The sequence below is a fragment of the Microtus pennsylvanicus genome, chromosome 3, assembly GCF_037038515.1.
Source record: "Microtus pennsylvanicus isolate mMicPen1 chromosome 3, mMicPen1.hap1, whole genome shotgun sequence".
In the NCBI taxonomy this organism is placed as follows: domain Eukaryota; kingdom Metazoa; phylum Chordata; class Mammalia; order Rodentia; family Cricetidae; genus Microtus; species Microtus pennsylvanicus.
Window position 1 is genome coordinate 82,563,148 of NC_134581.1, and position 17,085 is coordinate 82,580,232.

The following is a 17,085-nucleotide window of genomic DNA, read 5'->3' on the forward strand; positions in this document are numbered from 1 at the left end:
GTGACTGTGACTTACTGGCAAGATTTTAACCAGCGTCCATCTCAGGCAGAAAGATCCATGGTGTCTCTCACTCTGCCCTTCTTTCCAGAATTCAGTTCTGTCTTCTCCGCCTACCTAAATTCTGCCCTATCAGGCCCAAAACAGTTTCTTTACATATTAGCCAATAAAAGCAACACATAACAAAAGAACCTCCTACACCAAAAATATCGTCTTAAAATATAGCAAACAGGTAATCTCTCCATGGTTTTACAGTTATAGATAGATTCATAGTTATAGAATAATATATATAGATAGATAGTTATAGAATAATACAGTCAAGGTTTTTCTCAAAGCTATTTTAACATCTTCGTTCCTCAAACTGTAGATTAAAGGGTTCAGCATGGGAACCACAATGGTATAAAAAACAGAATAGTATTTTCCCTTACCCAAAGATACAGCTGAGGTAGGTTTGAGATACATGAATGCACCTGATCCAAAGAACAGACAAACGGCAAGCATATGGGAGCTGCAGGTGCTGAAGGCTTTGAATCTGCCTTCAGTGGATTTTATTTTGAGGATGCTGAAGAGGATGAAGCCATACGATATAAAGATAATGACTATAGGCATGATGATATCTTTTCCTGTTACAATGAATAGCTCAATCTCATTGACATAGGTGCTAGTACAGGAGAGCTGCAGCAAAGGGAGGACATCGCAGAAATAGTGGTTTATGATGTTCCCATCACAGAATGTCAGTCTCAGGATGCAGCCAGTGTGGATCATGGCACCAAAAAATCCCATCAAATATGAACCAAGCATTAGATAGAAACACACCTTTGGAGACAAAGTAGCATTGTACAAGAGTGGATTGCAGATAGCCACATAGCGATCATAGGCCATTGAAGTCAGCACATAACACTCAGAAATGACAAAACAAAACAAAACAAAACAAAACAAAAGAAGGATAGCTGGGTCATACATTCCATGTAAGAGATAACATTCTTTTCTTGTGTAAAGTTCATCAGCGTTTTGGGTATAATTACAGAAGAATAACAGAGGTCAATGCAAGACAAGTTAAAAAGGAAAAAGTACATGGGGGTGTGGAGGTGAGAATTTAGAAGTATTAGAATGATTAAGGTTAAATTCCCCAATGCAGTGATCATGTATATTACCAGAAAAAGGAGAAACAATGGTGTTTTGAGGTCAGGTTGGTCTGTTCTCTCCAAGAGAATAAATTCAGTTACCAAAGAATCATTTTCCCAAGCCATTCTTCTCTCCCAGATCCTGTGGAGAAGGAAAAATAAGTGAAATTTCAGGAAAAGGAGAATTTGAAAACACATCTCCTCTTCAAATGTCAGTTTTTGTTTGAATGTCAATAGCCAGGCAGCTTCAAAATTTTAAACCCACCTTTCGAGCTACCACATTAAGGAACAACATTGTCTTCCTCTATTAGCATCTCAGAGGTAAAATATAGGAGGTAAAATATAGTAGAGAGTTTCACTAATACACCTCAGAGCTTAGCCCTAATATGCTAATTTGACTCTTTGAAAATTCAAGGACAAAAAGAAAAATCAATGCACAAGGACCTAAATTTCCCTTTCTCTTCTACTTCATTCATTGTTGCTTCTGTTTTTTCTTGACAGAGGGAAAAGTTCTAGCAATGTGGTGATAACCTAAAACCAGATTGGCCTTCATTATAATTTGAATTGTTACCATCATTTCCAGTATCAAGCAGAAGAAATCAAGTCTGTTATTAGTTATAATACAGATATTGTCACAAAACTTCCTAGTTTTGAGAACTTGCCATGTGGAATGGAAATGTCGTATATTGAATAAGACCCTACAACTTGCACTTCTGATGACTCAAAATGTTCTCTGTGTATATATCTAGGATATTTTTCTCTCAATTTCTCTTGAAACCTATGAGCCTTAAAATTACTTATAATAGACATAATAGTACACATTTGATTGTTGGACTCATTTTGGTACAAAGCCGCTATTCAGATATAAAAAAAACAAAAATAACAGCAACAAAAATTAACTCACTTTAGAAGAGATATTGCATCATCTCCTCTATTAACATTTTTATATCCATAGAAGAATTTTGGTTGATGGAGGTAGTGGGGAAGAAAAATTCTCAAGGAAGAAAGCTTGATTTTGCAAAATATAAAGGATTTAGAAATTTAATACTCAACATATTAACATCAATTAAAGGTAATTTGATAAGAAAATACACCTTAAGCTATCTCCTCATTATAGGTATACTTCCACAAACACAACAATGTGTATCAACATAGAGGAGAAGCATATGTGAATTAGTCTGAGTTTTTGGTGATTTCACCAAGAATTTGTGGTCTACGTGAGTATTGTACACTTAAACCCTTTAACATGTGATTTATTTTTAGTGTGTATTTAATAATGCCACGCACCGCGCCTCCGTGTCTAAGTTCTGTGAGCTAGAACCTAGTTCGCGAGCTTTGGGCAAGGGGCTGGGGGTTGAGAATACACACGCAGAGACAGACCGACACGCAGACCTTTTAACACTGATACCAAAGCTCCCCCCCCCCCGCCCCTTTATTAACACCATGTAGACTTAGATACACTGCACTCAATGGTCCACAGGTCCCATCCTCTGATCCTCTAACTAGGCACAGCTTCTAGTAACTTCACTTAGAAGGTTCTAGCAGGGTAGAGCAGCTGAAAGCCACGACTCAATTAGTCCCAACATCCAGCTGAAAGCCAGGACTTAATTGGTCCCAACGCAATAAAATTAAATATTTTAGTATTAATAGGTTTTCAAACTTACCTTATTTAAAAGAGAAATCTTTATTTTTTATTTTTTTATTGAGAAAAGAAGAAAAAAAACAAGTTTCCACCTCCTCCCAGCCTCCCATTTCCCTCCCCCTCCTCCCACCGTTCGCCCCCTCCTCCCACCCTTCTCCCCCTCCTCCCACTCCTCTCCCCCTCCCTCTCCAGTCCAAAGAGCAGTCAGGGTTCCCTGCCCCGTGGTAAGTCCTAGGTCCTCCCCCCTCTGTCCATATCTAGGAAGGTGAACATCCAAACTGGCTAGGCTCCCACAAAGCCATCACTTTACTTAGGATCAAAACCCCGTGCCATTGTCCTTTGCGTCTCATCAGCCCTCATTGTTCGCCATGTTCAGAGAGTCCAGTTTTATCCCATGCTTTTTCAGTCACAGTCCCAGTGGAGCTGATCTATTGGGAGCTCACCAAGGTCAGCTGGACTGTGATTAAAAGAGAAATCTTACAGACACTTTCCTTGGTATTTGTACCTTTTATTCCAGAAAGATAGTATCATGCTCCAAAGAAAGAGTTCTTTTTATGCTGAAAAGGATGCTGAATAAAAATACTTTTTGGGGGTTCTCTGGTCACCTTTTTGATTTGCTATTATATTTATTTATTTATTTATTCATTCATTCATTCAGTTATTTATTTATTTATTTATTTTTTACTTTTCGAAACAGGGTTTCTCTGTGGCTTTGGAGCCTGTCCTGGAACTAGCTCTGTAGACCAGGCTGGTCTCGAACTCACAGAGATCCACCTGCCTCTGCCTCCCAAGTGCTGGGATTAAAGGCGTGCGCCACCATCACCCGGCTGATTTGATATTTAATAATCATAGCCATGATCCACTAAAAAGAAATAAGAAAAATCAAACAGTTTTTATTTTTGTAATCCTCGACTCTTACAGGAACCCCAAACATCTCATGTAAGATCAATTGCATAAAAAATTAGTTATAAACAAGAGTCTTTCATAGCTTCTTCCAAGCAAATATATTGGAGATGTAAACGGAGATGAGGTGATGGCATTTAAACTCTTACCCATGATGTGCCTTTACTTCCTTAGGGACTTAATAGTAAGCTGTATTCTTCTCTTCAGGGATTATACATCCTCCATAGTTGAGTCAATATGTAACTCCCATATTCCAGCTATCTTCCTCTTTAGGGGAAATCTATTTTGGTTATGTCTCAGGTTCTTTTTAAACCATGTATTTAATGTTAATATTTCATAGAGTCTACCCCCAGGGTTTCTTAACCCTAGGTAAAAGATTTTCATATTATGTCATAACACACTTCAGGTATTCTTGCAAGAATTTCTTGCAAATATGTTTTTTAAATATATTTCTCCTTGTTTTATATTTCTTTTGTATATTTGTTCATTATAACTCCGTGCATGTGTGCATGTAAGTTAAACTAATTATGAACCAGTGAGATGCCTTCTCTAACTCTCCCTATACTTAGCTTTCAAATGAGACAGATTAAAACACAGTCTTACAACATCTGGAGTGCATAGGAAACACACGTAAGACACTGTCACTTAAGTGTGAATGACTGAAAACCTTAGGTGGACAGGAAAGTTGATTTCACCAATGTCCCCCTGTGGACTGGCAGAGTCAAAGGAGCTTCCCTCCATGGGTTCCTATTACTTTGACACTGCTGTGGAACTGGCCTGCAGATGGAATCTTCTATAAAAACGGATTTCCACTGCATAAAGTCATCAGTGTCCCTGTGCTGTGTGCCAGCAATCATTACCCACACAGAGAAATTGGCCCCTCGGTCATTCTGATTAAAGGAAAAATTCTACTTTTATATATGATTATCTGTTTCTTTCATTTCCAATATGCCTCTGTGAACACTGATCTAACTGTCACTCTTTGATATGGCTACTTTTTCTCAGTACCTGTGTGCTCAGATATTAGACCCACACATCTTTTTAGGGGTTGCATGAGATCACCCAGGTTCTCCAGCATTTCAGCGTGTTTGAAAAAATATTTTAAAATTCCATCAAGTGTCATGACGCAGTAAGGCAAACCTTCCAGATGTTAGGGCTAGAAGACTGTGAGTGTCATGTCGGCATGGCCTGTCCTGCCACTCCCAGGACAAACTGCACTACACAATCAGGCCATAATATAGGGACATCAAAATATTATTTGAAAAGTAAAATAATCAGGTTTTCATCGGTGTGTTGATTAATGGCAGGCTCTTCAATTCAATTACATTGGACTACATGTCTGTTTTTATGCCAAGATTGAGCTCTTTTTTATTACTGTAACTCTATAGTAGAGTTGAAGTCAGAGATGGTGATGCCTCTAGAAGTTCCTTCCCTTGTACACAATTATTTTGGTTATGCTGAGATTTTATTTATCCATATAAAGTTGAATATTGTTCTTTTGAGATTTGTGAAGAATTGTGTTGTGATTTTGATGGGGATTACATTGAATCTGTAGATTACTTTAGATAAGATAGTCATTTTTATTATGTTAATCCAATCTATCCAAGTGTAGGAAATATCGCTCCATTTTCTAATATCATTTTCTATTTCTTTCTTTAAACACGGAAAGTTCTTGTCATATAGTTCTTTCACTTGTTTGCTTAGAGTTAACCCAAGATATTTTATGTTATTTGTGGCTATTGTAAAGTGTTATGTTTCTCTGACCTCTTTCTTGGCTTGTTTATCATTTGAATACAGGTGGGCTATTTATTTATTTTTTAGTTATCTTATATCCTGCTATATTACTTAAGGAGTTACTTGGTAGAATTTTGGGATCAGTTATGTATACTATCATATCATCTTCAAGTTGCAGAAATATGACTTCTTTCTTTCCAAGATGTATCCCTTTGATTTTCTTTTTCTGTCTTATAGCTCTAGTTAGATCTTCAAGCACCATATTGAATAGATATTAAGAAATTGATAGCAATATTGAATAGATATGAAGAGAGTGAATAGCCCTAGAAAAACTAAGTAACAAACAGGACTCTAGAAGGATACATAAATTTTCCTGGGGAGGGGAAACAGATGAGATCTCCTGAATAAACTGGGGCAGAGACAATAAGAGGAAGGGAATGTGGGGTAAATACATGAGAGAACGGGATGGTTGAGTTAGAGGAGGGATGGAGTGAGAGAGCAATGAAAGAGATATCTTAATAGTGTGACACATTATGTGGTTAAAGAGAAACCTGGAACTAGCAAAATTCCCTGGAATCTATAAGGATGACCCCCAACTAAGACTGTTAACAGTAGTGTAGAGGGTACCCGAACTGTCATTTCCCTATAATCAGATTGGTGATTACCCTAACTGTGTGGTTCCACTTCCTGGCCTGTAAGGCTGACTAGTGTGGTTTCTTTGTACTGATCTTCAGGCAAGTTTTATTTATTAAAACATAAATAATATATAACTATAATTCTCTATTGTCTAAAATAAAAATGGAGACTATAACTCATATAAGAAAATCATATACAATAAATACGATGACTATATAAAATTTATATAGGCATTAAATATGTCAACAATGTCTAGTCCATTTTCATTTGACAACTTCAGAGAAAATACTCTATTATCTATGCTATCTTGATGAATTCAAAGTCTTGTACCTAATTTGTTTTCTATAATAACTTGCTTTCTGCATCTGGTAAACAAGGAAAACTGTAACCATAAGTATCTAGTCTTCAACTACTTCAGAGATGCAAAAAGGAAATAATATGCACTGAGTAATCAGGAAGTGCAAGCAAGCTACTTCCAAAAATTGTGAGAAGAGACAGAAACAGCCATTTTCCTGGGCAGTCACACAAAATTCCTCTGCAATGTTGGGACATCCATCATCACCCTACTAGCCTAGAATATATGACAGACTTTTCTATGAAATAGGGTTTTTGAAGGACTTTACTACCTTGTCTGGGCATGGTTTGGCAGTCAATTTCTTCTGCTTCTCCCAGTATGACAGCATACTGTCAATAGTTGAAGCAAGGACATTTTCCTGCCCAGTGTCTTACTATTGCCACCAACAAAAGAAACTCCAAGTGGGGTTTCTCCAATGCTTCTGGTACTCCCAGGAGCAGACATGTCTCAATGATATAAAAAAGAAAATGGAACCTATGTTATTAAAACATTTTAAATGCCATATTCTGTATACCTCTAAGGTGTTTGAAGATGACCTATTTGAATTACATCTCTATGTGACCTTGAAAAAAATACCTTATGTGACTACAAGTCTGATAGTAATAGGTTACTAATCACTAACAAGAATTTCCTTATTATTCTTTTTTTATATTTTTTCTTTATTTTTTAAAAAGAAGACAAGCTAAGTTTTTTCATTTTCCGTATCAATAACTGTTTCTACTCCTCCCCTTCCTCCCATTACCTCCACCTACCTCTCCACTCCATGCTCCCACCCATTCACTCCTCAAAGTAAGGTACTTGATTGGGGGGAAGGTCCAAGGCCCTCCCCAATATATCTAGGCTGCGCAATGTATCTATTCAAGGAGAATAGGTTCCCAAAAAGTGAGTACAAGTAGGGATAAATTCTGGTGACAATGCCTGTGACCCTGAAGTCTGGCCCAGGCATACAACTGCTACCCACATTCAGAGGGACTAGTTTGGACCTATACTGGCTCTTTTCCGGTCCTGCTGGAGTTGGGGAGCTCTCATTAGTCCAAGTAAATTGTTTCAGAGTGTGCCCTCATTATCGTATTGACCTGTTTGCTCATATTCTCACTCCTCTCACTCTTCAACTGAACACTGGGAACTCAATCCAGTGCTCCAATGTAGTTCTCTATCTCTGTTTCTGTAAGTTACTTGATGAAGGTTCTATGGTGACATTTAAGATATTCATCAATTTGACTACAGGGCAATGTCAATTCGTGCACTCTCTCCTCTATTGCATAGGGTATTAGCTGGAGTCATCCTGGTGGATTGTGGATTCCTTAAAATTTCTCTAGTGCCAGGTTTCTTGTTAGTACCCAAATGGTTCCCTCAATCAAAACATATCTTTCCTTTTACTCATCTCTTTCATTCCTCCATCTTGACTATCAAATTTCCTCAATTTCTTCTCCCCCTCCACTTCTCCTTCTACTCCCCTCACCCCCATGCTTCCAAATTTGTCAGACAATATTGTCTATTTTCTCTTTACATGTGTATCTATGTATGTTTTTCTTAGGGTTCTTCTTGTTACTTAGCTTCTCATGAACAATAGGCTCAATATCCTTTGCTTTAGAGCTAGTATCCACTTATGTGTGAATGAATATCATGTTCATCTTTCTAGGTCTGGGTTACCTCCCTCAGGATGGGTTTTCTAGTTTCATTAATTTGTATGCAAGTTTCAAGATGTCATTACATTTTACTGCTTACTAGTACTCCAGTGTGTAAATGTGCCACATTTTCTTTATCCATTCATCAGCTGAGGGGTTACTAGGTTGTTTTCAGAATCTAGCTATTACAAGTAATACTATTATAAACATATCTGAACAAATATCCTTATAGTTTGAGTGAGCATATTTAGGGAAGATGCCCAAACGTGGTAAGCTGGGTCCTGAGGTAGGTTGTTTCCCATTTTTCTGAGAAACCATCATAATGATTTCTAAAGTGGATGTACAAGTTTGAATACCCACCAGCAATGGAGCAGTGTTCCCCTTATTCAACAACCTCTCCAGCATAAGATATCACTGGTGTTTTTGATTCTAGCCATTCTCACAGGTATAATATGGTATTCAGTGTAATTTTGATTTTCATTTCCATGATGGAAAATGATGTTAAATATTTCCATAAGTGTCTTTCAGCCATTTGAGATTCTTCTTGTTGAGAATTCTCTGTTTAGTTCTGTACCCCCATTTTATTGGATTATTTGGAATTTGATATCTAATTCTTTGAGTTCTTTATATATTTTGGAGACCAGTCCTCTGTCTGATGTGAGGTTGGTGAACATCTTTTCCCATTTAGTAGGCAGGCTTCTTGTTTTATTGACTTTGTCCTTTGCTTTACAGAAGCTTCTCAGTTTCAGGAGGTCCTATTAACTTATTGATGTTCTCAATGTCTGTGTTACTGGTGTTATAATTAGGAAGTGGCCCCCTTTGACCATACATTGAAGGCTACTTCCCACTTTTTCTTCTACCAGGTTCAGTGTGGTCAGATTTATATTGAGGTATTTAATCCATTTGGAATTGACTTTTGCGCATGGAGATAGATTTATATTTTTTCATTCTTCTATATGTTGGCATCCAGGTATTTCAGCAACATTTGTTGAAGTTCCTTTCATTTCTCTGTTATATAATTTTATCTTCTTTGTCAAATGTCAGATGCTCATTGGTGTGTGGATTAATATGTAGGTATTTGATCCAATTCCATTGATCAGTCTGTCTTTATTCATGCCAATTCCAAGCTGTTTTCATCACTGTAGCTTTATAATACAGATTGATGTTAGGGATGGTGATATCTCCAGAAGTTCCTTTATTGTATAGGATTCATTTGGACATCCTGGTTTTTTTTTTTTTTTTTTGTTTTCCATTTGAAGTTGAGTATTGTTCTTTCAAGGTCTCTTAAAATTGTATTGGGATTTTCATGAATATTGCATTCAATCTATAATTACTTTTGGTAGGATTGCCATTTTTATTATATTGATCCTAATGATCCAAGAGCATGGGAGATCTTTCCATTTTCTGGTATATTCTTCAAAAACTTAATGTTCTTGTCAAATATGTCCTTCACTTCTTTGGCTAGTGTTACCTCAAGATATTTTATGGAATTTGTAAATATAGTTAAGCGTGATCTTTCTCTGATTTCTTTCTCAGTCACTTTATCATTTGTATGTTGGAGGGCTACTAATTTTTTTTTTAGTTGATCTTGTATCCCGATCCATTACTGAGGGGATTTATCAGCTATAGAAGTTCCCTATTAAGAGTTTTGGGGTCACTTATGTATACTATCATATCATCTGCAAAGAGTTAAAGTTTGACTTCTTTCTAATCTGAATCCTCTTGATCTCCTTTTGTTGTCTTATTGCTCTAGACAGATCTTCAAGAACTATGTTGAATAGATATGGAGAGAGTAAACAGCCTTGTCTTACTCCTGATTTTAGTGAAATCACTTTGAGTTTCTCTCCATTTAATTTGATGTCGGCTGTTGGCTTGTTGTATATTGCTTTTATCGTGTTTAGATATGTTGTGTTCCTGATCTCTCCAAGACCTTTATCATGAAGGGGTGCTGAATTTTGTTGATTGCTTTATCAGCATTTACTGAGATGAACATAAGATTTTTTCTTTCAGTTTATTTATGTAGTAGATTACTTTGATAGATTTCCATATATTGAACCATCCTTGCATCTCTTGGATGAAGCTGATTTAATCATAGTGATTTCTTTTGATGTGTTCTTGGATTCGGGTTGACAGCATTTTATTGAGCATTTTTGCATTTATGTTCATGAGTGAGATAATTCTCCAGTTCTCTTTCTTGGTTGAGTTTTTATGTAATTTTGTTAGCAAGGTAACTGTAACCTCATAAAAAGAGTTCGGCAATGTTTCTTCTGTTTCTATCATATGGAACACATTGAGGAATATATGTATTTGCTCTTCTTTGAAGTTCTGGTAGATGTGTAGCTTTTATTGTCTGATAGATGAGATAGAAATGTTGGAGCACCATACCTGTATGAAACTTGCCTGTTGGTTAGCTAGGGAATCCCAAGAAGGCAGGTGAGGGGCTTGGGGTTTTTAAGTGGTATGGGAGGGCTTAGGGAGTGGCCGAGTTTTCAATCCTGATCTTTTCAGTAAAGTATTAGACTGTTTTTCAGAGTTCCACTGAGGTTGCAGGGTTATAGAAGGTTTTGGAGGCACCTTGGGACCTCTAGATTCCAGGGTCCAATGAATGGAACAGGGGTACTGGAGAAATCTGTATGCAGGAAACTCATCATCTGTTTGGCTAGAGAAAACAAGGCATGTGTGGGAGGAGCTTAGAGTTTCTTCCCAAGTACGCAGGGCCTGAAGAGTGGGGTGTCGTGTCAGGTGGGAGACCATTCACCTTTTGGTACTCTCTGCATATTAGCAAGCTGTGTTTCAGAGGTCTACTGAGGTTGTAGAGGGAATCGGAGGGCTTGTGGGTTGAGTGGGATTTGTAGTTTTCAGAGACTGATGGATGGGATAGAGGTGTTGGGGCAGCATACTTGTAGAACACTTGCCTGTTGGCTGGCTAGAAAAGCTGAAAGATGTTACATAATCAATATAAACTTAAAGAATTATGAGATTAGTAGCTATAAAATAGTAATTAAATATTTGTTTTTATTCTATCCCATTGCATGTGACTTTTCTGACATGGGACAGAGACTTTGGATTTCACTTTAATAAGGATGCTTGGGTTTAAAGAAGGAGAGAGCCATAATCCTACCAAAATCTAGCTTTAATCTTTAACTGAACTGGTACTACAAAAAGCCCATTTGCATTAAATATCTGTAGAGAACAGCAGAAACAAACATTTGGGAGGAATCATGAAATTATACTGTTGGAAATTTGATGTAACAATTGGCCAATTTCATTTTTTTCTTGAGATATTTTCCCTGGATGATTTGACATTTTTCTTCAGATCTCACATTTGTCCAGTAGTCTTCAGATTCCTTAGCCTGATGTCTTCATTTTCCTGAAAAAGACAAAAAACAAAACCCTTCCCCAACCCTAATGTTCGGGAGATTCTCTTTGGCAAGTTATATTTGATAAACTTAAAACATTTGTTTGTTTTATATGTTGGTTTAGATTAAACAGTCATAGTGTTTAATGAACTATCATCTCTCCTAATTAAGAGGTGTCTCTTCTTCAAATAAAATCTTGATCAATTTTGAAGGTATACCCCTTTTCCAACATAAAACATGTCCTGATTTCCATTCTGAGATCAGTACATATTTAAAGTATATTTGTTGATTTAATTCCTTAGATTTTTCTACTATCCAATGTTTCTTTGCATCTGCTGTGTCTTTTTCATTAGCATTTAGAAAATTCAAAGTTAATAAAGCATTATGCCATCTATTTTGGGGATATTTATAATATCTTTCTGTTTATTTAACATATCTTATAGAGTTTGACTTGAACTTTCTATAACTGCCTAAGCTGTAGGATTGTATGAAATACCTGTGATATGCTTTATGTAATAATAAGCAAAAAATTGTTTCAATTTTTAAAGACATATTCTGGAGCATTGTCTATATTTGTACAGGTATACCAATGATGGTCATACCTTGTAGCAAATGTGCAATTACAAAATCAGCCTTCTCTGAACTCAGAGTAATTTCCCATTGAAAACCTAAATATGTATAAATAGTGATATATATATATATATATATATATATATATATATATATATATTAGCTTTCCAAAGGCTACAATATGGAATGAAACCATATGCCAGATTTTATTCCTTTGAGTACTCTTTGGGATACTTGCTGCAGGTAATGATATTTAGTAGTATAAAGAACAGGTGAGACATTTTCTTATATTTCTTTGGTCTTTTGGTAGATGATGGAAAAGTCTTTTTTTAACATTCTGCTATTAGCATAATTTTTAAATGGAATTTTGAAGCCTCCAGCATATTGCCAATCAAAAATTGATTAATTTCTACATTATTTTATGTTAGAGGACCTGATAGACCCATATGGGATTGGATATGGGTTATGTATATGGGGTTATGTCTATCCCTCATTATATCCTGTAAATGAATAAATAATGAAGGCAATTCTGTGTCACATGGTATAAATTCAGCAGTTTCCATATAAAAAACAACTTTTTATGCATATTTGGAATTTGTAACTATGTTGAGATGTTCTCTAAAATCCTTTAGTACTATGAGAATAGCATTTAATTCTCTCTTTTGGTCAGATCCACTTTACTTAAATTTTGTCACTTGTAATCTGCCATTCCTGATTTATTTGCATATTATAGAACTACAGTTCTATACCATACAAAGTAAAGAAAGATCCAATTAGTTCTCTTTATAACCTAATAGCCAGAGCCAGGAAACAACCTAACTGCGCCTAAGCTGAAAGAAAGATAAAGAAAATGTGGTACATTTATACAATCGATTACTACTCAGAGGTAATAAAACAATGGCATCTTGAAATTTGCATGCAAATGTATGTAACTCAAAAAAAAAACATCCTTAGTGAGGTAACGCAACCCAAGAAAGATGAGCATGGTATGTACCCACTCATAGGAGAATACAAGGTGTAAAGCAAAGACTATAGTCTATGACTCTAGAGAAGGTAGGTATTAAGGAGAACCCTAAGAGAAACATACATAGATCCCTATGAAAAGGGAAATGGGGGCCGGGCGTTGGTGGCTCACGCCTTTAATCCCAGCACTCAGGAGGCAGAAGCAGGCGGATCTCTGTGAGTTAGAGACCAGCCTGGTCTATAAGAGCTAGTTCCAGGACAGGCTCCAAAACCACAGAGAAACCCTGTCTTGAAAAACCAAAAAAAAAAAAAAAAAAAAAAAAGAAAAGAAAAAGAAAAAGAAAAAAAAAGAAAGAAAGAAAGAAAAAGGAAATAGACAAGATCTCCTGAGAACAATGAGAGTGTGGGTGTGGGGGAAAAAGCGAAGGTGGAAAGGGAGAGTGATGGGGGAAAGGGATGTGAAAGAAGATCTAGAGGTAATAGGGTGGTAGAGATGGGGAAAGGACAGAGACAGAGAACAAGGAAAGAGATATCTTTATTGACGGACCCATTATGGGGCTAGCAAGAAACCTAGGACTAGAGAAATTCCCAGGAATCCACAAGAATGACCCCTGCTATGACCCTGAACAATAGTACATATTTTGTTTACAGCGGTGAATTTATTCTATGCTGTCTACTTATTTTGAAATTATAACATAATTACATCATTGCCCCCATCACTGTCCTCTACAAAACCCTTCCAAATATTCTCCTTGATTTCTTTCCAATTCATGGTCTCACTTTTTCATTAGTAGGTATTTAATAATTCAATAACTAGCAATTTTTAGATCATTATCATCTTGGAACAAAACATAGCAGTGTGCAACAGGCATGGTAATGGAGAAGGAGCTTGGGAATCTACATATTGTTTGACAGGTGGAAGAGAGACTGTGAGTAGAAGACAGGCTTGAGCTCCAGAGACATCAAAGCCCTCCTACCTAGTGAAGCACTTCCTCCACCTAAGCCACACCTACAATGCAAGCTTGCACTTTCTAATGTGTCATTTCCTATGAGTCTATGGGGTCATTTTCTTTCACACCACCACAACAGCAAAAATATGATGAATAGGATTGCATCAAAAATATTGCTACACAGCAAAAGTAACATGAATAAAATAGAGGGATGTGTTTACCAGCACATCTATTAACAGGAAGTCAGTAAGTAGAATATATTAAAGATCTCAAACATGCTAATTGCTGAAAGAAGTAATATAGTCATGATGTGAAAATGAACTGAAAACTTATTGAAATAATATGTGTCAGAGATTAGTACACACACGCATGCACACAAACACAATTCAATACCTGTAGCCATCATCCAAATCACTACATTGTTATACAATCTCGTCTAACCAATAATGGGTATAATAAAGAAAAATAAAGAATAAAAAATAGGAAAGTTGAGATTAAAAAACAACAATCTGTCCTACAACAGGAAATGTAACTATGGAAAAAAGTGGAGAGATTTTTCAAAAAATAAAAATGCAGTTACAAATAAATGGTTTTAAGATGCTTAAAGAACCCAGTTTTACAAGAAACAAAGATAGAGATTCATTCATAATTTTGTAGCACTGCTCATCATTACACATTCTAGAATTGGCATAAGAATCCATCAATTATGTTTCAATTACTATTCATTACATAGCTTTTGAAGTTGTCTTCACTCTACTCACGAAAATAAAAGTTGATTTACATTTTCAAATATTCTCCAACTTGTTGATTGATGACATTATTAAAGGATAAAAATTATATCAAAGTTTATGAAGAGTAGAGAGGATTTATAATCCCTAAGGCTATAAATGGCATATATATATATATATATATATATATATATATATATATATATAATACATTAGTCATAATATTAGTTGGATAATATTTATGAAGTCAATATAACATAACTGACTGACATAATAATGCCAATTGCATAGTATTTACAGATGCAATGTAGGTTTTATTTAATAGCCAGTTAATGAAAACACCTGGGTAATCAAGCACTTGCATTAAGAAAGGACACAATGATGCCCATGAAAGAGTAATAATGAATCGGATTCATGCTTTATTACATTGACGAATGAGAGCCATCTTGGCACTAGATACATGGAAAATGAAAGAGTACTTTGTATAACTATTGGCAGATGATTGGTTTTCGATACATCACATGATGACAATGATAAAAGAGGTTTAATTAATTACTGTTATTGTTAGTTAAAATGATGAAAGCAAGTTTTGCCAATAACAAAAAATCAAGGAAATGTATACCAAAATCATCAGGAAGAAAAAAAATATCCCAATATTCTACTAATGATCAATTTAAAAAATAGATTAAAAAAGTGGTTGTGATTATAGCCATAAAAATGCTCATTAACAAATCTATAGTTCCAAACATTTTAATTTGTTCAAAGACTCCTCCTGTGAAAGGTTTTTCTCAGGGCAACTTTGACATCCTTGTTTCTCAAGCTGTAAATTAAAGGGTTCATCATGGGAACCACAATGGTGTAAAAGACAGAAGATATTTTTCCCTGATCCATAGATCCAGCTGATGAGGGTTTGAGATACATAAATGCACATGATCCAAAGAATAGAGAAACAGCAAGAATGTGGGAGCTGCAGGTGCTAAAGGCTTTGTATATGCCTGCAGTGGATCTCATTTGAAGGATGTTAGAGAGGATGAAGCCATAGGAGGTAAAAATGATGATACAGGTTACAATGATATCTTTCCCCCCTACAATAAGAATCTCTATTTCGTTGGCATAAGTGCTTGTGCAAGAAAGCTGAAGCAAAGGGAAAAGATCACAGAAATAGTGGTTGATGCTATTACCATCACAGAAGATCAGTCTTAAAGTGCATCCAGTATGAATCATGGCACCAGAAAATCCCATTATGTATGAACCAAGCACAAGATAAGAACAAACTTTGGGGGACATGGTAACGTTATACAAGAGTGGATTACAGATAGCCACATAACGATCATAGGCCATTGATGTCAGAACATAACATTCACAGGTGCCAAAAAAACAGAAGAAATACAGCTGGGTCATGCATCCATTGTAGGAGATAACATTCTTCCTTACTAAGAAGTTCATCAGCATTTTGGGTGTAATCGCAGAGGAATAACAGAGGTCAATGCAAGACAAGTTAAAGAGGAAAAAGTACATGGGGGTGTAAAGGTGAGAATTAAGCACAATTAAAATGATCAAAGCCAAATTCCCCAGTGCTGTGATAATATATATTAATAGAAACAGTAAGAACAGTGGTAACTGCAGGTCAGGGTCATTTGTCAATCCAAGTAGAATGAATTCATTCACCAAAGAACCATTTTCCAGACCCATTTTTTCTTTAAGATAATCTGTAAACACAAAAGAATATTGTGACAATATGAGACAAAAAACAACTACTGCCCAAAGTTTTATCATATTTGTGAATTACATGATGGGAATCCCTATATATCCAAGTTCACAGAAATTAAGGTTCATGCAACCGTGTTGTGAAATGATATACCCATACTAGACTATTAAAAGACAGAGTATTTACCAACAATCCATAAAGCTGTCATCATTATTGTCATATTCTATCATGACTGCTCAGATATTCAAATCAGATTGTGCAGGAAATGTATGTGAGTATTCTCAACCCTCATCTCATCATTTTGTCATAGTTTCAGCCATTGGTGGATAAGTGGAGAAGCTCTTGCCACCTGGATCTAACCTCATCCAGATATAACTGTGGTGGCATCAGGACCTGCAACATTGTTTCCAATATAAACTTTAGATATAATTAGAGTCTTGGAATGATTAAAATCCCATGGTTGCTATAAGAAAATGTATTAATCTAGAAATATTTGAGAGTTGGCCATCAAGATGAAGCCTAATCAGTGAGACATTGCAATATTTTTGTCTCCTGAAACTTTTGTAATAACCTATACTCTCTTTTCCAGGATACTCTTTTGGAATGTCATTGATTCTTAGAATTGCACACTTTGATATGAAAGTGCATTCATGAGATCCTTGGACTCACTGTCAAGATATTCCCTAAGTGAAAAACTCAAGACACCAAATGGAAACAGTGCTATAATCTCAGTGTGGGCAATAAAAGCAGTTACATTCATGAAGAGAGACTAGAGCACTCATGGGTTG

The 17,085-nt window shown here is 36.0% G+C and overlaps 1 protein-coding gene and 1 pseudogene across 1 annotated transcript; both read right to left on the reverse strand.

Annotated features, from left to right (window-relative positions):
- Positions 1-270: 270 nt before the first annotated feature.
- LOC142846677 (olfactory receptor 8B8-like) lies at positions 271-1,247 on the reverse strand (annotated as a pseudogene).
- A 14,101-nt stretch (positions 1,248-15,348) lies between these two features.
- On the reverse strand, positions 15,349-16,281 carry LOC142847166 (olfactory receptor 8B3-like). The gene has a single exon (XM_075967894.1). The coding sequence runs from the start codon at positions 16,279-16,281 to the stop codon at positions 15,349-15,351; it is 933 nt and encodes a 310-aa protein (XP_075824009.1).
- Positions 16,282-17,085: the final 804 nt, after the last annotated feature.

Coding starts and splice junctions, on each gene's coding strand:
- LOC142847166 (XM_075967894.1), bottom strand. CDS start 16,281: ATGGGTCTGGAAAATGGTTCTTTGGTGAATGAATTCATTCTACTTGGA.